Below are 25,136 nucleotides of genomic sequence, written 5' to 3' on the forward strand. Positions count from 1 at the left end.
CTGCCCTCGTTCCCCACCTTAAGGAGAAAGCATTGTATCTTCTCCATTTATATAAGACATTCTCGCTGGAAGTATGGAGTACATGTCTTTAGTCTGTTGAGAAGTTTCGGTTCTACTTCCAGGCTCCCCATAGCTTTTACCATGAACAGCTGTAGAATTTAGTCCAATACTTTTTCTCCAACTAGTGACAGAATCATATGGCTTTTTCCTTTCCTCTGTTTAAATGATGACTTTGGGGGTGGATCTTCCAATGCTGAACCAACACTGCCATCCCTATAATAAAATCACTTTCTACACCCTGCCAGATCTGACTTCTAATAGTTTGTTTTGTTAAACAAATTTCTATCTATGTTTCATACTTTTTTCTTCCATTACCTTTATCCAGTTTTAGGATTAGCACAATGTTGAGTTCCTAAAATGAGGGGAGAAGTGTTCCTTCTTTTTTCTGCTTTAATTGTTTGATATAATTTATCAGTTAAAATGTTTATGAGCCTGCTGTTGTCATATAGGTAGGTTTTCAAGCTAGGAATATACTTTCTTTAATAGGTGCTATTCAAATTTTATATTTCCTCCAGAGTTAGTTTCATTCATTTGTCTTCCAAGGTACTTCTTAGAAGTTGTCAAATTTATTTCAAAAAAGATTTTTGTAATATGCTTTCTATATCCTTTTAAATTCTGTAAAATCTGTGGTAATGTCTCCTAGATCTTAATACTGTAATTTAAAAAATGTATAACTGACATTGTGTAACAGGAAGAAAAGGTCTAAAAGACCAGGGGAATTGGGAGAGGTAGGGGAAGGGAAAAAAGGGAAAGGAAAAAATATGAAAAGAGGAAAAAAAATGGAAACAAGGTCTTTGCAAATAGGGAAGGGCGGAGGGGGTGAATGGAGGGCAAGGGAAGGGGAAAAAAATAAGAACCAAGATACTCATGTAAAGGTACAAGATCTCAATGATGAATGTAACTGTATTTTATACCAAAAATGTACCAATAAACTTAATGGGGAGAAAAATAAAAATAAAAACAAGTGGAAACAACAACCTGAAAATAAAAAAAAAGAAAAAGAAAAATGAAGGGAAACGAATCTAAATGGAAAGTTAGAGAAGATATTCAGAGATTAAGTACAATTAATGAACTAATATAAAAATTAGAAAATTCTATGAAACAAACTTTGATGAGGGAAAATATGACAAAACAAAGTAGAATGCTATAGAAGCAAAAGCAGTAACTAACACTCATATGCCCCACACACATATACACACATACATGCATGCACACAAAACCATGTTCAATATTCCTCTTTATGGCAGTATTTACAATGGACACAATTATTTCCCCTGGACTTCTACTCTTTGATACCACCTGATATAAGGAGGATTGTGAAAATCTTTTTTAGTCCAGAGTTCTCCTTCTCAGCCTCTGTCTGAGTAAGAGAAATTGTATAGGGCAGTCTGGAGGCTGAGCTCTACCCCTCCATGGTTATGGTTATATACAGATGAATGCTAGGGTAAGCTTGCCAGTAGTGTCACTGTATCACTCTAAATATCTTCAATATTTTCTGTACCTCAGAATGAGGGCACAGGAATAATTTAGATTGTCTCTGACTCATGTAGTCTGTGGGAGGTCTAGAGTATGGGCCCATGTTCCAGAAATCACCCTACCATGCTTTTGGGGACATGGCTGGCCAGCGTCTACACCACTGCATTTACTCTGAATGTCTCTGAGCAGGGCAGAAATAGTTGGATGCCAGGTGTGCTAGGAGGAGTAGCTGTCAGCCTCCAGAACTACCCTCCCACCATTTCCAAAAGACTCGCACATCTGTATCATTCCTCTCACAATGTTCAAACTGCAGTTTAAACTGTAGTTGTTTCTTTTCAAAGTATTTATTTATTTATTTATTTATTTATTTATTTATTTATTTTTAGTGTTTCCTTCTGATTGGTTGAATGTACTCACTGCTGCCTAGGTTTCATCTTGCAGCTACCATGCTGAGGCTTTCATAGCCTGGAGTCCTGTCTCCTGCAGCCCAGCCACTGGGGCATTTTTCTCGTCCTCGAGATTTTAGTTTTTCTGTGTCACAGTCACCAAGTCAGCCCAAGCTAACTCGAGAATTTGCCCATTGCCTCCTTCAAGACTAGTGGCTGTTGTGTCCCAGACATATACTAAACATGGGAGTGTCTATCCTTCCATGCCACCTACCAAGGCAAAGGGAGTTATTTAAGATCACTCCCCATCCTGGCACCAAGTCTACAGAGAAATGTTGGGAATTTATCATTTCTGTCCCCCATCACCTGGCTGAACTCAGGTCAGCTATCTGCTCAGGCTTTATATGTATCTGTCCAGTAGCCAAGCCAGAATTCTTAAGCATATGATGAGGGTTTCCCTTACTTTCCCTCCCCATCTGAGCTGCCATTCATTCAGTGCTGGTGTGCATACTTAGAATAACACAAGCTTTTCTCTTTTTTCCAGATTCTCAGGGGAATATTGTGACAAAAATGGAAAATAATATAATGTTTTATTCCAAGAGTAATATTGAAGATGCACTACAGCTACATTTATGGACAAGTGACACAGTAAAATCATCATTTTGTGTTAGTGCATCTGCTCAAGTATATCTTGTATATGTTTTTGACAATGGGACAATACAACCACAGGAATATCCTTTAATGCTGGAATTACAAAGTGTAGCTTTCAAAATGAAAGAAAAATGCCCATACATGATGTTTCATGATAATATTTTAGATTCATTTTACTTTTTGGACAAAGGAGACAGGCTGACAGTTTGGGCTGAAATAATCTATCCAGAAAACACTGGTCTAGATATTATTATGAAAGTCTATGGTCCACAAATATTAGAATATGAAGAATCCTTTCAGCATGAAATTGCCTTAGGATACTGCACTAACACCCTGGTGAGTTAATATTTTACATTTCTTCATTTGATTGTAATGAACATAAAAGTATAATGTTCAGTGTTTATATTTTAATATATAGATATCCATTGTAAGTTTAGCTGGGACGATGTTGAGGAATGTGTGAGTTTTTAAATAAATTAAAATATGATAAGCAATTAATTCCTGAGGAAGAGAACAGAGGCCACATACAGTCCCCAAGTTCATGCACCCACAACCCACCCAGATACCCCCAAAAGTGTGCTTGATGCCTCGCAACCCAATCCAGTTGACAGTCAAGATCAACTATCCCAGGCTGCTATAACAAAAATAGTTTAAACTGGTTGCCTTATAACAGCAGAAATTTATTTCTCACAGTTTTTGAGGCTGACAAATCCAAAATCAAGGTGCCAGCTAGTGCCATCTATGTCTGATGAAGGCATGCTTTCTCATAGGCCGCATCTTTTTACTGTGTCTACACAAGATGCAAGGGGCAAGGTGGATCACTGAGTCCTCTTTTATAAGAGCACTAATCACATTCATGACCTAATCATGTCCCAAAAGCCCTCCCTCCTAATACCATTATATATGTGATTAGGTTATAACATATAAATTTTAGGGGAACACAAAGATTCTGACCTTAGCACTGCTATTTAATAACGTGTAAATATTACAAACACATACAATACACACAAATCGCAAGCCCAAAGCCAGATGTGATGACACACACTTGTATTCTCAGCTATTGAGAAGGTTGAAGAATGTGGGTCACTTGAACCCAGGAGTTTGAGGTCAGCCTTGGCAACATAGTAAGACTCTCTCTCCAAAATTAAAAAAAACCTAGCCCCTCAAATCATTGTACATAGCCAGGGATTTAGCTCAGCGGTGCCGCCGCCTGCATCACAAGCGCAAGGTCCTGAGTTCAATCCCCAGTACCAAAAAAACCCCAAACATAGTACATATTATAAGAATACAAAAATATCCAAAAATATATATCAAAATATATATCAAACAAATGTATTTAATATATGACATGGATATCTCCTGTGGAAGGAAAAATATGGGGAAAAGTAAAATGCAATATATAAAATGAAACTGAAAGGTGTGCCAAGATACAAGGGATGTACTTAACTCATGGTTTTTGTTTTAAAAACAATTCAGCCCTTCAAAATACTAGTTATCATCAAAATATATAAATGACCAATGAAAACATAACATCAAAACTTGTATTTTAGTAAGATAGTGAATCTGTCATTTAGTATCCATGACATTAAGCAAGTTTTAAAATTTCTTGTTGCCTTAAATCTATCCTCTGTAAACTGAGCATGATGATGATGATGATGATGATAATAATAATAATAATATCTACCTTATAAAGTTCTTATAAGAATTAAATGAGTAGATGAGTATGTAGCTCAGTGGTAGAATACTTGCCCAGCAAGCATGAGGCCCTGGATGCAATCCCCAGCAATTTGAAACAAAAAGAGATTAAGTGAGTTAATATATGTAAAAAATTTAGAAAAATATCTGCCACATAGTATTATGGCTTGTATCTAGATGGCCCCCTAAAGCCTCATGCAGTCATAGGTGGAGGTTTTCAAAGGTGGGTGGACCTAGGTAGGGTATGTGATGCTCGGATCAAGGATGTAATGCTGGGATTGATTCTTGGTGTGATGCTAGGATTAAGGGTGTGAGTGCTACTTGCCCTAAGGGCAGGTAGCCTAGATAAAATATATGAGAGACAAAAAGAGGGGCTGCTTCTGTTGTCACTTGGTGTTTGTAGCTTGCTGCTTTTGCTGCCTTCTGCCTGCAGTGAATTGTTTTTTTTTCTCTCTCTCTCTCTCTCTCCTGTGATGCCCCTCTGCCATGCCACCCTGCCTTGGAGCCAGTCAGTTGTGAACTGAATAAACCTTTCCTCCTTTAACTACAGGGTTATGTATTTTGTCTCAACAATGAGAAAAGTAACCAAGACAGAATTTGGTACCAGGAGTGGGGTCATTGTGACTATTCCTGACCATGTGGTTCAGGAGCCTTTGGAACTGGCTTGTGGAAAGAGTTTGAAAAGGTTGGAAGATCCCCACTGAAAAAACAGCCCTGGAATGCCTTAAACTGTACCTGATGGGAGATTCAGGTCAGAGTTCAGAAGACTAGAATGCTGATAGAAATCCTACCAGTAAATACCAAGCTCAGGAGGTTTCTGTTGGAAGAAGGACTGCATTGGCTGTTGGACTCAAGTCAATGTGTGTTATGCCTTGGAAGAAAGTTTGTCTGCATTTTTCTCATGTCCAGAGACTTTGCCTGAAACTGAGATTAAGGGTAGCTGACTAATTAATCTGGAAGAAGAAATTTCAAGGCAGTCTAATGTTTCAGCCATGGCATGACTACTGTTGGGGGATTTTAGCCAGATTTATGTTGAGAATCAAGAGCAAAGAGCCCAGCAGAATGTTTTAAAACATTTTGAGTTTGGGCTGGGGATTTAGCTCAGTGGTTTCGCTGCCTGCTGCTCAAGCACAAGGACCCAAGTTCAATCCCTGGTACCAAAAAAAAAACCAAAACATTTTGAGTTTGACCAAAAAGGAAGCTCCAGTAAAGCTGGAGCCTGCAAAGATGGAACAGAGAAGAAATTGAGACAGACTAGCAATAAAAAAACCCCAAGTATTTCAGAAGAAGACAATGGCAAAGATGGCCTGAAGACACCTCAAGAACCAGCATGACACCAGCCTTTGCAGCCTCAAGGTTGTAAAGGTGAAAGAATTTGCTTTGAGAAGAAAACCCCAGAGCACAATATTCCGGAATGGCAGCAGCTTAGAGAATTTGTTCCTTGGGATTGGATTCAGAGTGTTGAATGGTCCAGAAACTTGATCCCTATAGCCAAGAGAGAAGGAAGCCTGGCTACTGCTCCAGCTGGCAGCAAACCTTGGCATCATCCATGTGGTGCTGCTTTTAGGTACATGCAGAATGCATGTTGTGGGGTCAGGCATGCTTACACTGAGATTTCAGAAGAAGTCCTGGGAGGCCAGATAGTGTGCCCATGGAAAGGAAGTTTGTGAAGCTCTGAGTGTGAAGCTAAAGGTGCAGTGGAGACCCCAGAAGGTTGGAAAAGCCAGGATCGTGGATAGTCTGAGGAAAGCTGCAAAGAGTGAACAAAGCTGGTCAAAGAGAGAAGCCATGAGAGCCACAACCACCAGCAGTGCTGTAGGGGTGGAGCCACCCAAGCCCTTTGGAGTTCACAACTTACCACAGATTGCTGGAGATGCTGGACATGAATTTAATGTTTTCCCTATTGGATTTTGTTTTGGCTTTGTTCCCCTTCCTTTTTGTCCTCCTTTTTGTACCTTTTGGAATGGAAATATCTATTTTGTGCCATTTTATGTTGGAAGTGTTTAGCTTTCTTTTCATTAGTAAAGGGCCTCACAGCTGAGAGTTTGCCTTAAATCTCAGAGGAGATTTTGGACATGCACTTTTCAGCAATGCCAAAACTATTAGGACTTTCGCAACTCTTAGAGAGAGACTAAATGCCTTTTGTATAAAGGGATGTACATGAGTCTTTGGGGGGCCAGGGGTGGAATATTATGGCTTGTATCTAGATGCCCCCCAATGCCTCATGCAGTCATAGGTAGAACTTTTCAGAGGTGACTGGATCTACAGTGTGTGATGCTGGGATCAAGGATGTGATTCATGGTGCAATGCTAGGATTAAGGGTGTCAGTGCTACTCCCCCCACCCCAAGGTAGGTAGCCTGGATAAAATACAAGAGGCAGAAAGAGAGCTGCTGTCATCATCACTTGTTGCTTGTAGCTTGTTGCTATTGCTGCCTTCTGCCTGCAGTGAACTGGCTTTTTCTCCTCTGTGATGCCCCTCTGCCATATGCCACCCTGCCTTGAAGCCAGCTGATTATGGACTGAAACTTCTACAAACTGGGAGCTAAATAAACCTTTCCTCCTTTAATTTTAGGTGTCAGGTATTTTGTCTCAGGAATGAGAAAAGTAACCAAGACACATGGTAAGAATTATCTGTATGCACTACTATTCTATCACTACTACCACCCTATTTCATCAATTCTGACATCTCTGAAATAAAGATGTTGTGTATCCCATGGTATATTAGATTTGATAAATTACTGTATTGTTTTCACAACTCTTAATCCTACAGATTGGGTTAGTATAACTTCACCAAACTAATTATTGACTACCATGATGCTAAGTATCATCATTAAACATTCATTTTTTAAAAGAATTTAACACCTATAAAATACATAAAACATGTATGCATAATATAACAAATTATTGCACATGTAATCACCATTCAAGTAAAAAAATAGAAGACTAGGAGTATCCAAGGCCCCCTGTGCCTTCCCTGATCAAAATATTCTCCCTCTCCCAAAAGCTAAGCACTAGTATGACATTTGTGACATTTCCTTGGTTTTCTTAACCATCAAGATATGCATCACTAAAATGTAGTTTATATTTGTCTATTTTTGAACTTCATATGAATGAAATCATCTTTATATATTATAGAATATATATACATATGCATACATGTTAGTATATACATACATGTAGTTGTGTCTTTTAAAATTCAATATTATGCTTTGACAGTCCATGTAATTCATTCATATTCACTACTCTATAGTATTATTTTCTGTGAATGCACTATAATATACATTTTCCATTTTACTATTGATAAAGATTGGACTGTTTCTATTTTCAGTGCTATTCTGAATAATGGTACAAAGGATATTTTAGTATAAACCTAATAAACACATAAATGTTTCTAAGGGATCCAATTGCTAACTTTTTCATGACTCAGTGTGGTTGTGAAATTTAATTTATAATGTGATTTTTGAAAATTTATCATGAAAAAATTTTAACACACAGAAAACCTTACATTTAACTTCTCTATACCAACTACTTAGATTCTGCACCAACACCTTATTATACTCATTTTATTACACATCTATGCATCTGTTCATTTACCAATCAATCTGTCTCTTATGCATTTTAAAGTAAACCTCAGGCATCAGTTAACTTTATCTAATATTTCTAGATATACTAATTATAACTCAATCATTTGTTGAGTCTTCTCTTTCAAGTTAAATGTATGTATATGCACAAAACTCTCATGTATATTCAGTTTGTACAAATATTTGTGTAACCCAAATGCCTATTAAGAAGGAGCAAGGGGCTTCCAGGCCACCATTCCACTGCTCCCAGCCCAGAGGTAGGGGCTTCTGGGCCAGTGTCCCACCACTCCTAGCACAGAGGAAGGGGCTTCTGGGCCGCCCTTCCACCGATCCCAGCCCAGAGGTAGGGGCTTCCAGGCTGCTGTTCCACCTCTCCCAGCACAGAGGAGGTGAGTTGCGTGGGCAACAACAGCAAACCCGCCCCCCTCCCCGTCAAAATGAGAAGACACATAAACAAGTTTCCAAACCACACTTCCAGATCACCTAGAGTAACCCCAAAGGGAAATGAGATGGAACACTCTGATATTCAACCACCTGGACTCCCTGAACTGGCAACAAAAGAGGATCTGGACAAAATGAAATCAGAAATAATTTCTCAGATAACAGCAGAGATAGTGCCCATAGTGCAAAACATAATTAATAATTCTAGAGAGGACACAGATAAAAAAATAGAGGCGCTAAGGAACACGATGAAATCCCAACATAGGAAACAAATGGAATCCATAAAACAGATACAAACAGATTTCCAGGACATTAAAAACTCCATTGAAAGTTTACACAGCAGAATGAGCCAATGTGAGGACAGAATTTCAGATATAGAAGATAAGATTGAAATTAGTGACAAGGAAAAGAAAAATTGCTTCAAAATTATAAGGGAACATGAGAAATCAATCCAGCAGCTGCTAGATGATGCAAAGAAGAATAATGTAAGACTGACTGGAGTCAATGAAGAAACAGGAGAGAATGCAGATGACATAAAAAAAAAAAACTGTTCACAGAGGTAATGGCAGAAAACTTCCCAAGGAGGGGAAAAGAACTTGACATACAGATAAGTGAGGTATATAGGACACCAAATAGCCTTGATAAAAAAGAAAATCTACACATAAGCATATAAATGTTAAGATTCCAGAAACCCAACAGAAGAACAAAGTTCTACAAGCAGTTAGAGGAAAGAAACAAATCACATACAAAGGAAAGCCCATCAGAATCACAGCAGACTTCTCAACACAAACCATCAAGGCAAGAAGAGCTTGGAGTCACGTATTTCAAGCCCTAAAGGAAAACAGCCTCCAACCCAGATTGATATAACCTGCAAAATTGTCTTTCAAAATTGATGGAGAAATAAGATACTTTCATGACAAAGAGCACCTTAGGAACTTCATGAATACCAAACCAGCACTCTAAAAAACTTTAGATAATATCCTAGGAACAGACAATGAGGATCACAACCCCAAGAAGCACACCAGAATGAATCCATCAGGCACAACAAGAAATTAAATGTAAAGGAGGAGAATCCAACAAAAAGAAAAAGTCATGACAAGTATAAGTAAATATGTATCAGTTATAACCATCAATGTTAATGGTCTCATTTCACCAATCAAAAGAAATAGACTGGCAAAATGGGTCAAGAAGCAAAATCTGGCTGGGGATTTAGCTCAGTGGTTTCGCCACCTACTGTGCAAGTGCAAGGACCTGAGTTTGATCCCTGGTACAAAAAAAAAAAAGAAAACAAAAAAAAAGAAGCAAAATCCAACAATATGCTGCATACAAGAAAAACACTTAACTCAAAAAGAAACTCATAGATTGAAAGTTAAAAGGTGGAAAACAATACTCCATGTGACAGGAACCAGAAAAAAAGCAGGAGTAGCTATCTATCCTCTTTGCAGATCAAGTGGATTTCAAACCAACACTGATTAAGAAAGACAAAGAAGGACACTACATCCTTGTAAAGGTAACAGTCCAACAGGAAGAGATGACAATCATAAATATATATGCACCAAACACTAGTGTGCCCAACTGTATAAAACAAATACTAATGGACATGAAAAGTCATATATGCACTAATACAATAGTAGTGGAGGACCTCAATACCCCACTGTCACAGATAGATCAACTAGACTAAAAATAAGTAATGAAATGCTAGAACACAATCAAACTCTTGAACAAATGAACTTAACAGATGTTTACAGAGTGTTCCACCTCACAAAATCAGAATACACATTCTTTTCAGCTGCACACAGGTCGTTCTCCAAAATAGACCACATACTTGCTCATATAACTTGTTTGAGTAAGTGCAAAGGAATTGAAGTTATCCCCTGTATATGATCAGACCATAGTGTGATGAAATTGGAGATCAGTGCAAAAGAAACCCCAAGAATTTCATAAACACATGGAAATTGAACAATATACTTCTGAATAATCAATGGGTCACAGAAGAAATTAAAGAAATCAGACAGTTCCTACAATCAAATGACAATGAAAATACAACATATCAGAATTGATGGGACACAATGAAAGCAGTCTTATGAGGGAAATTCATAGCAGTGAATACGCATATTAGGAAAACAGAACAAGCCCAATTAAACAACCTGATGCTGAACCTCAAGCTTCTAGAAAAAGAAGAGCAGGACAACCCCAAAGCTCATACAAGGGAAGAAATTATAGAGATCAGAGGAGAAATCAATGCAATGGAGACTAAGAGAATGATCCAAAAATCAATGAAGCCAAGAGTTGGTTCTTCGAAAGAATCAACAAAATTGACAAACCTTTAGCCAACCTTGTCAGAAAAAGGAAAGAAAAGGCCCAAATCCATGCAATTAGGAATGAAAAGAATGAAATTACAATGGACCCAGCAGAAATCCAGAGGCTCATCAATACCTACTTTGAGTACCTAAATGCCAATAAGATGGAAAACACAGAAGAAATGGACAGATTAATAGATACATATGAATTACCAAAGTCGAACCAAGAAGACCTAAAAATTCTAAACAGTCCAATATCAATCAGTGAAATTGAAAATGCAATTAAAAACTTAACAACTAAGAAAAGCCCAAGTCCTGATGGCTTCACTGTAGAATTCTGCAAGACATTTAGAGTGGAACTGCTGCCACTACTGTTTAAACTCTTCAAAGAAATTGAAAGCGAAGCAATACTCCCGAATTCATTCCTGGAAGCAAGCATCACCTTGATCCCCAAAGCAGAGAAAGACCCAACTGAAAAAGAGAACTATAGGCCAATCTCACTAATGAACATAGATGCAAAAATCCTTAATAAGCTAATGGCAAACAGAATGCAGAAGATCATCAAGAAGATCATACACCCTGACCAAGTGGAATTCATCCCAGAGATGCAGGGATAGTTCAACATATGCAAATCAATCAATGTAATACACTGTACCAATAGAGCCAAGGACAAAAACCATATGATCATCTCCATAGATGCAGAAAAAGCATTTGACAAAATCCAACACACATTTATGATAAAAACCCTACAAAAAATTGGAATAGATGGTTTCTACCTCAATCTGATATAAGCCATCTATGAAAAACCAGCAGCCAATATCATACTAAATGCTCAAAAACTGAAATCCTTCACACTAAAATTAGGAACAAGACAAGGATGTCCACTATCACCACTCCTGTTCAATATAGCCTTGGAAATATTAGTCACAGCAAGTAGACGAGAGAAAGAAAAGGAATGAAGATAGGAAAGGAAGAAGTCAATTTGTCATTATTTGCAGATGACATGATACTCTATATAGAAGACCCCAAGAACTCCACCAAAAGTCTTCTAGACTTAATAACCAAATTCAGTAAAGTAGCTGGATACAAGGTCAACACACAACAATCAATAGCTTTCCTCTCCCCAAACAAATAGGGCAAACAATTCTTTTCACAATAGCATCCAAAAACCTGAAATACCTAGGAATCAACCTAACAAAAGAAATCAAAGACCTCTTCCCTGAAAACTATAGCACTCTGAAAAGAGAGATTGAAGATGATATCAGAAAATGGAAAGACATCCCTTGCTCCTGGGTAGGAAGGATCAATATAGTAAAAATGGCCATACTTCCAAAACTGCTATATAGATTTAATGCAATTCCAATTGAGATCCCAGCAGCATACTTCATAGACCTTGAGAAAACAATCCAGAAATTCATTTGGAACAAGAAGAGACCCAGAATAGCAAAAGCAATTCCAGGCAACAGAGACATGGCAGGGGGTATCACAATCCCCAACTTGAAACTATACTACAAAGCTGCTGTGATAAAAACAGCATGGTACTGGCAAAGAAACAGACCTGAGGACCAGTGGAATAGATTAGAAGATGCCAAAAATACTCCAGACACACTCAGCCATCTCATCTTTGATAAAGGAGCCAAACACCCTCACTGGAGGAAAGATAGCCTCTTTAAAAGATGGTGCTGGGGATTTAGCTCAGTGGTTCCACCGCCTGCCTGGAAAGCACAAGGTCCCAAATTTGATCCCTGGTACCAAATAATAATAATAATAACAACAACAACAACAATAAATGGTGCTGGAAAAATTGGGTTTCAACTTGCCAAAGATTAAAACTAGACCTATATCTCTCACCATGCACTCAACTAAAATCAAAACGGATTAAAGATCTCAATATTAAAACAGAAATGCTGAATCAGCTGGAACAGAGGTTAGGTAGAACTCTTGAAGACATTGGGGTAGGAAAAGATTTTATGAACAAAACCTCAGTTGCCCGTGAACTAGCACAAACAATCAACAAGTGGGATCTCTTCTTATTAAAAGGCTTCTGCACGGCAGGAGAAACCACCAACAGTGTGAAGAGACAACCCACAATGTGGGAAAAAATCTTCACCTGCTCTTCCTCAGACAAACGTCTACTATCTCGAATCTATAAAGAACTTTAAAAAATCAGACCTCCCAAATTTAAAGACCCAATCCAAAAATGGGCATCTGAAATGAACAGACATTTCTCAAAGAAGTAGAAATAGCAAATAAACATATAAAAAAATGTTCACCATTACTGGTCATTTGAGAGATGCAAATGAAAACAATGCTGAGATTCCACCTCACTCCAGAAAGAATGGCTGCTATCATGAAATCAACCAATAACAAATGCTGGTGGGGCTGTGGGGAAAGAGGAACCCTGCTCCACTGCTGGTGGGAGTGTAGACTGGTGCAAGCACTGTGGAAATCAGTATGGAGATACCTCAAAGAACTAGGACTGGAAGTCCCATTTGACCCTGCTATTCCACTGCTGGGGATCTTCCCCAAAGAATTAAAAGAATCATACCACAGTGATATATGTGCACCCATGTTCATAGCAGCACAGTTTGTAATAGCTAAAACTTGGAAGCAGCCCAAATGCCCATCAACTGGAGACTGGATTAAGAAAATGTGTTTTTTTAATAAAATGGAGTACTACTCAGCCATAAAAAATGAGAAATTAGAGACATTTATAGCTAAATGGATGCACATTGAGGGAACACTGTTAAGTGAAATAAACAGGACACACATGTGTAAATATCAAATAGTTTCTCTAGTGTGAGAAACTAAAAGTGTAAATAAGGACTAAAAGGTATAATAGATAATGTGAAATAGGAAAAAAAGGGTCAAAGGGGAAGTGGGAGGAGTGGGAAAAGGAAGGAAGGAAATGGAATTAATATGAGAAAATGAAAAAAGGAAACAAAGTCTTTGTAAATAGGGGGGGATGGAGAGGTTGAAGGGAGGGCAGGGGAAGGGGGAAAAAATAAGAACCAAGAGAGATTATGTAAAGGTGCAAATTTCCAATGATGAATGTCATTATATTGTACACCTAAAATGTACCAATAAAAGGATATACAAAAGAAAAGAAAAGGGGCAAAGGGGAAGGGGAAGTGGGAGGGGCATAGGAAAGGATAGAAGGGAATGGAATTAATGTGAGAAAATGGAAAAATGGAAACAAAGTCTCTGTAAATAGGGAGGGATGGAGGGGTTGAAGGGAGGGGAGGGGAAGGGGGAAAAATAAGAACCAAGAGAGATTATGTAAAGGTGCAAATTTCCAATGATGAATGTCATTATATTGTATACCTAAAATGTACCAATAAAATAATATTTTTTAAAAAGGAGAACATTATCAATCCATAAACTTTTTCAGACCCCTTCCCAGTCATTCTCTGTCCTCACTTCCTAGAAACAGGTCTGCTGATTTTTTCCACCACAGATTAGTTTTGCTTTTGCTAGAACTCCATGGAAATAGAATTGTACAATGAAACACTTTACGTTCAGCATATTTTTGAGATTCACCCATATTGCAGTATCAGTAATTCATCCCTTTTAATTGTTGGATAGTTTATTTTGTGAATATACCACAGTTTACTTGTCCATTTTCCTTTGGCTGGATATCTGGTTCCTTGCTTTTTGGAGTTAGTATGAAAAGAGATGCGATGAATGGTCTTTCACAAGCCTTTTCATGAACATATATTTCCATTTCTTTTGAATAGCACCATAGTGCAATTGCTGGAGCATAGAGGAGGGAAAAACTAAAAGAAACTGCTGGACACTTTTCCAAAGTGATTATACCATGTAAAACTCCCATCACTAATGTATAAGGGTTTCTTCTAGTAGAGTATGCTCCCTGTCACTTAGCAACAGGTGTTTCCCACCACCTGACTGAAAGCACTCCTCACTGGCTACCTTTCACATCACCTGCCATCTGTGCCATTATTGTGCATTATTTTAATGCTCCTGAATTGTTTGAGTTAGTTTTATATTCTGGGTATTAGTCATTTATGAGATTTATGGTTGGCAAATATTTTTTCGTAATATATGGGTTGTCTCTTCACTCTTGTTTCCTTTGCTTTGCAGGGTTTCTTTCTTTAGTTTCATGCAGTCCTATTGTCTAATTTTGCTTTTATTGCTTGTGCTTTCATTTTATTGAAGAAATTATAGCCCAGACCAATGTTTTCTTCTAGTAGTTTTATAGTTTCAGGTTCTACATGTAAGTCTTTAGTTCATTTTGAGTTTGATTTTTATATAGGGGCATAATTTCATACTTATTTATGTATGTGGATATCCAGTTTTCCCAACATCACTTATTGAAGAGACTGTCCTTTCCCCCTTGTGTGTTCTAAATACAGTACCTTTGACAATTGATTGTAAATGCATGGGCTTTCTATCCTGTTCCTTGGGTTAATGCATCTATTTTTATTCCAGTACTATGATATACATAATATAAATTATACATGTGGTATATATGATATGTATGTGATATATGACATGTATATGACACGCACCGTGTATATGATATGCTATATACATCATATGTTATACATGATGTATATATGATTTATATGATGTGTATATTATATATATGATATATCCTGCATCTTTGCTAAACTCAGTTATTTCAGGTCGTTTGTGGTAAATTCCTCCACTTTTACATAAATGCCTTCTTATCAATCAGAGAGAAAACATTCAGACTTTCACAATTGTCTGTTTTGTTCCATATTTAATGTAATTATATCAACTTCCTTTTTCTTTTTTCCAGCATTTCCATCTTTTAATTTTTACCTTTCAATTGCCTTATGTTTTAAATGTGTTTCCTATGTGCACTAATTACAGGTATTTTTGAATTTTGTTTTGCTTTTGGTTTGGTTTTTTGGTCCCCCCCCCACCTTTGGCTTTTAATCAGAGCATATAATCTATTTGCATTTAATGCAATTAATGGTATATTTGGAGGATATCTTTTATTTATTTGTCCCTCTAATTTTTCAATCTTTATGCATACTTTTTTATACTTTCTCTCCTTCTATTGGTTTAGCAGTTGTATATTCTATTTTAAGTCAGATTTCTTTAGGTACTACTTCATGAATATTTAACTTATACAAGTCTAAATTTAATTAAATATTTTATTCCTTTTCCAATTCATATGCTATTGTAGCCATAGATTTTGATTTCATCTTGTTTTTACACTAGTAGGTGATGTTATTACATTTTTATATAGCAATGTGTATTTACCCTATTTTTATATTATTTTTTTAATCTGAGTGTCTTCATCCTGTATTTTTTTCCTTCTGCTTTAGGTACATCCTTTAACACATCTTTTAGTGAAAGATGATTAAATACTCAATATTTGTTTGATTTAAAATATCTTTATTTCACCACCACCACCACCCCCGCCCCCATACCAGGGATCGAACTCAGGACCTTGTGCTTGCTAGGCAGGCACCAGTGTCACTGAGCTAAATCGCCACCTGAACTTTATTTTTAAAATCTTCATGCTTGAGAAATATTTTCTGGATATAAAACTCTAGGTAGATTATTTTATTAAAGCACATTAAAAGCTGGGTGTGGTGGCACACACCTCTAATCCCAGCATTCAGGAAGCTGAAGCAGGAGGACTGCTGTTCAATTCAAGACCAGTCTGGGCTATGTAGTGAGACCCTGTCTAAAAACAAAACAAAACAACCAAAAATAAATAAATAATTGAAAAATAAAGCACATTAAATACTTTTGTAATGTATCTATTTTCAGTGTTTATAATCTAAAATAATATACATATATGTAGGTTGAATTGAAGACTCAAGTCTAAATACCACTTAAGTGGCAACAATGATCAAAGCTTGGAGACATGGTTATTGTTTTCACAAGGTAATATAAAACTTTTAGAGCCTAGCTATAAACAACAGCATTCTCATAAAGCTATTTTTATCATTACACCTAAAGAAAAGGATGACATACAATAAAATACAGGAGTAAATCTCTTCCCTGCTACATTTATTTTTAATTTAATGAACTTCACAGCCTTCAACTTTGTCAAAACAGATTGTATATTTTGTGTTATACTACTTAGCATCCAGCACTTTATCTCATAAGTTTTTATCACTATTTTTATAGGAACATAGTTTGCTCTAATCCAAATGGATTAGCTAAACCAAGTTTAAGAGATCCCTCTCTAAAGGCTATAAATATACACACAAACACACAACTAACAAATAGCAATATAGGGCCATAAATATTGTAGTTGGTATACTTTGAAAACATGGAGCTTATAATTTTCTGCCTCTACTATCAGGTATGTTCTATAAATGGCTGACAGCAACCTTATGGGATGCTGAAGTAAAACATGTCTCAGAAGAAGAAAATAGCAAGGACTTAAGCAAAATGTGGATGAGTATTTTTTACAGTTACTCAAAGCAACAGTGGAAAAGTTCAGACAATTAATTCCACATAGTCTCAAGTTTACAGACAATGTGATAACTGTAATCAAGCAAGAAATTTTAAAAGGTTCAGAGGCAAGGATAATGGAAAAGAGAAGAAAGTTAAAGTTTTCTAGGCTCAGGAGATAACTGAAAATAAAAAAGAATATTTCAGTTATACAGTTAAATGAGTGGGATAAGAGAAATATAAATAAAAAGACTAGGATGATATAAAATTAAAAGGGAAAAGAAAAAAGTCACAAAATTATGTAGATATAATTATTTTTGTGAAATATAAAAGAAATTTGAAAAAATTAAGAATATAATTTTTTTACTTAAAGATTTAAATGTCTTGAAAGTATATATTGTGTCCTAGGAAAATCTGATTTACAATGATCAACATTGTTAAATACTGAATGAAGTTATTTTATGTACCTGGATGTGGAAAGACAAATAGCACTAAAGTTGGGTCCCCCATGCCCAATTTTTCTGCTTTTCATAAACTTTAATTTTCTTTTTCAGACAATGACTTTTTATTCAAATGTCAATTACGAGGGAGTAGATGATTATTTCAACTTTGAGTAAGTATGACTTTAAAAAGAACTTTTAAATATAGATCTCAGGTTATTAATGTATAGGTATTTTTATTTTAATGGCTTCATTATCTTTTAAATTTCCAAATTTCAAAATGGGGATAGATGTGAAATTAGTATTTAACTGTATAAAAATGTGAAATACCCCTTGTAGTTCAAGAGAAAATGACCTATCTGAAGGTTGTCATTCACCCTAATGAAAATGCAAACAAGGGGTTTGCACACTTCACCTTTTCACCTAGAACAAACAGCTGAGGCCATTACCTTATAACAGGGAAAAAGCTGATTTTGGAGGTTCAATTCATGACGAAGTGGCTCTGATGCTTTTGGGACTCTGGCAAGGCAGCACAGCTTGGCAGGTGTCTGTGGTGAGCAAATCCCTCACCCAGTGAGCCAAGCAGCAAAGAGGAAGAGACTGGTCACAAATCCCCTTTGCAAATTTACCTCCCATGACTTGGAGACCTCTTTGAAAGCTTCACCAGCTCTCAGTAACACCATCCTTGTTTTTTTTTTTTTTTGTATTAAATTCTTTTATTGGTACATTGTAGGTATACAACACAATCACATTTCTCATTGGGAATTGTACCTTTATATAATGCATCTTGGTTCTTATTTTTTCCCCATTCCTAGCCCTCCCTTCACGCCCTCCACCCTTCCCTATTTACAAAGACTTTATTTCCATTTTTTCCATTTCTCATCATTTTTTCCTTTCCCTTCTTTCCTTTGCCCTGCCTCTCCCACTACCCCTTCCCCTTTGGACCTTTTCTTCCTATTTTACATTATCGATTATTCATTCTAATAATTGGTATATTTTAGGTATACAATATAATGACACTCATCATTGGAAATTTGCACCTTTACATAGTCTCTCTTGGTTCTTATTTTTCACCCTTGCCCAGCCCTCCCTTCAACCCCTCCAGTCCTCCCTATTTACAAAGATTTTGTTCCTATTTTTCCATTTTCTCATACTAATCCCATTCCCTTCTATCCTTTCCCCTAGTCCTCCCACTTCCTTCCCCTTTGCCCCTTTTCTTCCTATTTCACATTGCCTATTACACATTTAGTCCTTATTTACACTTTCAGTTTCTCACACCAGAGAAACTATTTGGTATTTACACATGTGTGTCCTATTTATTTCACTTAAAAGTAATGCCTCAATGTGCATCCACTTAGCTATAAATGTCTCTAATTTCTCATTTTTTATGGCTGAGTAGTACTCCATTTTATTAAAAAAAAATCCCCACATTTTCTTTATCCAGTCTCCAGTTGATGGGCATTTGGGCTGTTTCCAAGTTTTACCTATTACAAACTGTGCTGCTGTGAACATGGGTGCACATATATCACTGTGGTATGATTCTTTTAATTCTTTGGAGAAGATCCCCAGCAGTGGAATAGCAGGGTCAAATGGGACTTCCAGTCCTAGTTCTTTGAGGTATCTCCATACTGATTTCCACAGTGGTTGCACCAGTCTACACTCCCACCAACAGTGGAGCAGTGTTCCTCTTTCCCCACAGCCCCACCAGCATTTGTTATTGGTTGATTTCAAGATAGCAGCCACTCGTTCTGGAGTGAAGTGGAATCTCAGCATTGTTTTCATTTGCATCTCTCGAATGACCAGTGATGTTGAACATCTTTTCAAGTGTTTATTTGCTATTTCTACTTCTTTGTCTGAGAAATGTCTGTTCATTTCAGATGCCCATTTTTGGATTGGGTCTTTAAATTTGGGAGGTCTGATCTTTTTAAATTCTTTATAGATTCGAGATAGTAGACCTTTGTCTGAGGAAGAGCAGGTGAAGATTTTTTCCCACATTGTGGGTTGTCTCTTCACACTGCTGGTGGTTTCTCCTGCTGTGCAGAAGCTTTTTAATAAGAAGAGATCCCATTTGTTGATTGTTTGTGCTAGCTCACGGGCAACTGAGGTTTTGTTCATAAAATCTTTTCCTACACCGATGTCTTCAGGGGTTCTACCTAACCTCTGTTCCAACTGGTTCAGTGTTTCTATTTTAATATTTAGATCTTTAATCCATTTTGATTTTAGTTTAGTGCATGGTGAGAGATACAGGTCTAGTTTTAATCTTTGGCAAGTTGAAGCCCAGTTTTTCCAGCACCATTTATTAAAGAGGCTATCTTTCCTCCAGTGAGGGTGTTTGGCTCCTCTGTCGAAGATGAGATGGCTGAGTGTGTCTGGTGTTGTTTCTGCATCTTCTAATCTGTTCCACTGGTCCTCAAGTCTGTTTCTTTGCCAGTACCGTGCTGTTTTTATCACAGTAGCTTTGTAGTAGAGTTGCAGGTTGGGGATTGTGATACCCCCTGCCATGTCTCTGTTACCTAGAATTGCTTTTGCTATTCGGGGTCTCTTCTTGTTCCAAATGAATTTTTGGATTGTTTTCTTGAGGTCTATGAAGTATGCTGCTGGGATCTCAATTGGAATTGCATTAAATCTATATAGCAGTTTTGGAAGTATGGCCATTTTCACTCTATTAATCCTTCCTACCCAGGAGCAGGGGATGTCTGTCCATTTTCTGATATCATCTTCAATCTCTCTTTTCAGAGTGCCATAGTTTTCAGAGAAGAGGTCTTTGATTTCTTTCGTTAGGATGATTCCTAGGTATTTCAGTTTTTTGGATGCTATTGTGAAAGGAATTATTTGCCCTATTTCTCTCTCAGTGAGTCTGTCATTCATGTAGAGGAAAGCTATTGATTTTTGTGTGTTGACCTTGTAACCAGCTACTTGACTGAATTTGGTTATTAAGTCTAGAAGACTTTTGGTGGAGTTCTTGGGGTCTTCTATATAGAGTATCATGTCATCTGCAAATAATGACAGTTTGACTTCTTCATTACCTATCTTTATTCCTTTTATTTCTTTCTCTTGTCTAATTGCCGTGGCTAATGTTTCCAGAACTATATTGAACAAGAGTGGTGATAGTGGACATCCTTGTCTTGTTCCTGATTTTAGTGTGAAGGATTTCAGTTTTTGACCATTTAGTATGATATTGGCTGTTGGTTTTTCATAGATGCCTTCTATCAATTTGAGGTAGAGACCATCTATTCCAATTTTTTGTAGAGTTTTTATCATAAATGCATGTTGGATTTTGTCAAATGCTTTTTCTGTATCTATGGAGATAATCATATGGTTTTTGTCCTTGGCTCTATTGATATAGTGTATTACATTGATTGATTTTCATATATTGAACCATCCCTGCATCCCTGGGATGAATCCCACTTGATCAGGGTGTATGATCTTCTTGATGATCTTCTGCATTCTGTTTGCCATTAGCTTATTAAGGATTTTTGTATCTATGTTTATTAGTGAGATTGGCCTATAGTTCTCTTTTTCAGTTGGGTCTTTCTCTGCTTTGGGGATCAAGGTGATGCTTGCTTCCAGGAATGAATTTGGGAGTATTGCTTCCCTTTCAATTTCATTGAAGAGTTTAAACAGTAGTGGCAGCAGTTCCTCTCTAAATGTCTTGTAGAATTCAGCAGTGAAGCCATCAGGGCCCGGGCTTTTCTTAGTTGATAAGTTTTTAATGACATTTTCAATTTCATTGGTTGATATTGGGTTGTTCAGAATTTTTAGGTCTTCTTGGTTCAACTTTGGTAATTCATATGTATCTAGGAATCTGTCCATTTCTTCTGTGTTGTCCATCTTATTGGCGTATAGGTTCTGGAAGTAGGTATTGATGATCCTCTGGATTTCTGCTGGGTCTGTTGTAATTTCACCCTTTTCACTCCTAATTGCATGGATTTGGGCCTTTTCTTTCCTTTTTCTGACAAGGTTGGCTAAAGGTTTGTCAATTTTGTTGATTCTTTCGAAGAACCAACTCTTGGCTTCATTGATTTTTTGTATCGTTCTCTTAGCCTCCATTGTATTGATTTCTCCTCTGATCTTTATACTTTCCTCCCTTGTATGAGCTTTGGGGTTGTCCTGCTCTTCTTTTTCTAGAAGCTTGAGGTTCAGCATCAGGTTGTTTAATTGGGCTTGTTCTGTTTTCCTAATATGCGTATTCACTGCTATGAATTTCCCTCGTAAGACTGCTTTCATTGTGTCCCATAGATTCCGATGTGTTGTATTGTCATTGTCATTTAATTGAAGGAACTGTCTGATTTCTTCTTTAATTTCCTCTGTGACCCATTGGTTATTCAGAAGTGTGTTGTTCAATTTCCACGTGTTTATGAAATTTTTTGAGTTTCTTTTGCTATGGATCTCCAATTTCATCGCACTATGGTCTGATAATATACAGGGGATAACTTCAATTCCTTTGCACTTACTTAAACATGTTCTATGTGTGAGTATGTGGTCTATTTTGGAGAATGACCCATGTGCAGCTGAGAAGAATGTGTATTCTGATTTTGTGGAGTGGAAGACTCTGTAAACATGTGTTAAGTTCATTTGTTCAAGAGTTCGATTGAATTCTAGTATTTCATTACTTATTTTTAGTCTAGTTGATCTATCTATTTGTGACAGTGGGGTGTTGAGGTCCTCCACTACAATTGTATTAGTGCATATATGACTTTTCATGTCCGTTAGTATTTGTTTTATATAGTTGGGTGCACTAGTGTTTGGTGCATAGATATTTATGATTGTCATCTCTTCCTCTTGGATTCTTCCCTTTACAAGGATGTAGTGTCCTTCTTCATCTCTCTTAATCAGTGTTGGTTTGAAATCTACTTGATTTGCCAAGAGGATAGCTACTCCTGCTTTTTTTCAGGTTCCTGTCGCATGCAGTATTGTTTTCCACCCTTTAACTTTCAGTCCATGAGTTTCCTTTTGAATTAAGTGTGTTTCTTGTATGCAGCATATTGTTGGATTTTGCTTCTTGACCCATTCTGCCAGTCTATTTCTTTTGATTGGTGAATTGAGACCATTAACGTTGATGGTTATAACTGAAATGTATTGACTTGTCATTGCCATGACTTTTTCTTTTTGTTGGGTTCTCCCCCTTTACATTTAATTTCTTGTCATGCCAGATGGGTTCATTCTGCTTTGCTTCCTGGGGTTGTGATCCTCAATGTCTGTTCCTAGGATATTGTGTAAAATTCTTTGGAGTGCTGGTTTGGTATTCACTAAGTTCCTAAGGTGCTCTTTGTCATGAAAGTATCTTATTTCTCCATCCATTTTGAAAGATAGTTTTGCAGGGTACATCAATCTGGGTTGGAGGCTGTTTTCTTTTAGGGCTTGGAATATGTCACTACAAGCTCTTCTTGCCTTGAGGGTTTGTGTTGAGAAGTCTGCTGTGATTCTGATGGGCTTTCCTTTGTATGTGATTTGTTTCTTTTCTCTGACTGCTTGGAGAACTTTGTTCTTCTGTTGTGTTTCTGGAATCTTAATAATTATATGCCTATGTGTAGATTTTTTTTGATCAAGGCTATTTGGAGTCCTATATGCCTCACTTATCTGTATGTGAAGCTCTTTTCCCCTGCTTGGGAAGTTTTCTGCCATTATTTCTGTGAAGAGAGTTTTTTATGTCATCTGCACTCTCTCCTGTTTTTTCATTGAGCCCAGTCAGTCTTATGTTATTCTTTTTTGCATCATCTAGCAGCTGCTGGATTGATTTCTCATGTTCCCTTATAATTTGGAAGCAATTTTTCTTTTCCTGGTCACTAATTGCAATCTTATCTTCTATATCTGAAATTCTGTCCTCACACTGGCTCATTCTGCTGTGTAGACTTTCAATGGAGTTTTTCATGTCCTGGAAATCTATTTGCATCTGTTTTATGGATTCCATTTGTTTCTTATGTTGGGATTCCATCATGTTCCTCAGCTCCTCTCTAGATTTATTAATCATGTCTTGCAGTAGGGGCACAATTTCTCCTGTTATCTGAGAAATTATTTCTGATTTCATTTTTTCCAGATCCCCTTTTGTTGCCAGTTCAGGGGGTCCAGGTGGTTGAGTATCAGAGTGTTCCATCTCATTTCCCTTTGGGGTTGCTGTAGGTGATCTGGAAGTCTGGTTTTGAGACTTATTTACGTGTTTTGTCATTTCGACTGGGACGGGGGGCTGTTAGCGCCTGCACAGATTACCTCCTCTGAGCTGGATGAGGTGGGACAGGAGCCGGGAGCAGCGGTAGGGATGGTGACCCAAAAGCCCTTTCCTGTGGGCTGGGAGCAGCGGGATGGATGGTGGCCGGGAAACCCCTTCCTCTGGACCAGAAGCAGTGGGATGGTGGCTCAGAAGCCCCTCCCTCTGGGCTGGGAGCGGTGGGAGGGATGGTGGCCCAGAAGCCTCTTCCTCTGGGCCAGGAGCAGCAGGACAGAAGATGGCCCAAAAGCCCTTTCCTCTGGGCTGGGAGCAGCGGAAGGGATGGTGACCGGGAAGCCCCTTCCTCTGGACCAGGAGCAGTGGGACAATGGCTCAGAAGCCCCTACCTCTGGGCTGGGAACAGTGGGACTCAGTACCTCGGTCTGGTGGTCTGGTGTCCTCTGCGCCTTTGTAATGTGGAATCAGGTGGCTGCCTGTCTGCAGTGGGGTGATTCGGTGTCTTCCACGTGACTCAGGACCTTGGTAGGGCACGCACAGACCTGCCAGTCTGCAGTGGGCTGATTCGGCGTGTGTTCCGTGTGACTGGGGACCTCGGCAGGGTGTGGCCAGACCTGCCTGTCTGCAGCGGGGTGATTCGGTGTCTCCCGCGTGACCAGGACCTCGGTAGGGCATGCACAGACCTGCCTGTCTGCAGCGGGCTGATTCGGCATGTTCCGCGGGACTGGGGACCTCAGTAAGGTGTGGGCAGACCTGCCTGACCTTGTTTTTTTTTTTGTACCGGGGATCAAACTCAGGACCTTGCGCTTTCGAGGCAGGTGTCGGAACCACTGAGCTAAATCCCCAGCCCTGTAGCACTATCCTTGTAACCAACCTTTAAACATATAGTCTTTTGAGGGATACTTATCCAAACCAAAGCAAGGCTATTTCTTAATTCAATAGTCTTCACACATGTTTTATCATTATTTCCCATCTCAGTGTCTCTACAGGCTATCCTTCAGCAAAAGCAAGAACTCTAATGGGTTAGTTAGCTTTCTGTTGCTATGATGAAATACCTGAGATGAACAACTTAAAGGAGAAAAGTTTGATTTGGGTTCCAAAGTTTCAGTCCATGATCACTTAATTCTATCATTTTGGGGACTGTGGTGAGAAAATACTTCATGGCAGAAGAGTGTGGCAAATAAAAGCTGTTCACTTCATGACAGCCAGGATGGAGAGAGAGAGGCAGAGGAGAGAGAGGAGGGGGGAGAAAACAGGCACAAAATACAGTTCCCAAAAGCATGCTCCCAAGGACCTACTTCCTTCAACTAGATCCCACCTCCAAAGTTTCTATCTCTTCTAAATATCCAATCAAATTATAACCCATCAGTGGGTTAATCCATTGATGGGGTCCCAAAAGCCCCACCTCTGAACATTGCTGCATGGGGACCAAGATGTCAACACATGAGCCTTTGGAGTACAGTCCAAATCCAAACTATAACATGTAACATAATAGAAAGTCTTTATGAGGAAAGTCAGATAAAACACCATCTTCCAATCT

General features: G+C 38.0%; 2 protein-coding genes across 2 annotated transcripts in view; one reads left to right on the forward strand and one right to left on the reverse strand.

The window, feature by feature from the left end:
* Positions 1-25,136, reverse strand: part of Adss2 (adenylosuccinate synthase 2) — a 149,703-nt gene that overhangs the window by 90,805 nt on the left and 33,762 nt on the right. The window lies entirely within an intron of this gene.
* Positions 1-25,136, forward strand: part of Catspere (catsper channel auxiliary subunit epsilon) — a 127,067-nt gene that overhangs the window by 52,985 nt on the left and 48,946 nt on the right. The window contains exons 12-13 of the mRNA XM_013075321.3: positions 2,467-2,909; positions 17,548-17,606. Of these exons, the coding sequence (XP_012930775.1) occupies positions 2,467-2,909; positions 17,548-17,606 (502 nt within the window). The remainder of the gene's footprint in view (positions 1-2,466; positions 2,910-17,547; positions 17,607-25,136) is intronic.

The sequence above is a fragment of the Heterocephalus glaber genome, unplaced genomic scaffold (assembly GCF_053883595.1).
Source record: "Heterocephalus glaber isolate CG9 unplaced genomic scaffold, H.glaber_assembly_v1.0 deba00001600, whole genome shotgun sequence".
NCBI lineage: Eukaryota > Metazoa > Chordata > Mammalia > Rodentia > Bathyergidae > Heterocephalus > Heterocephalus glaber.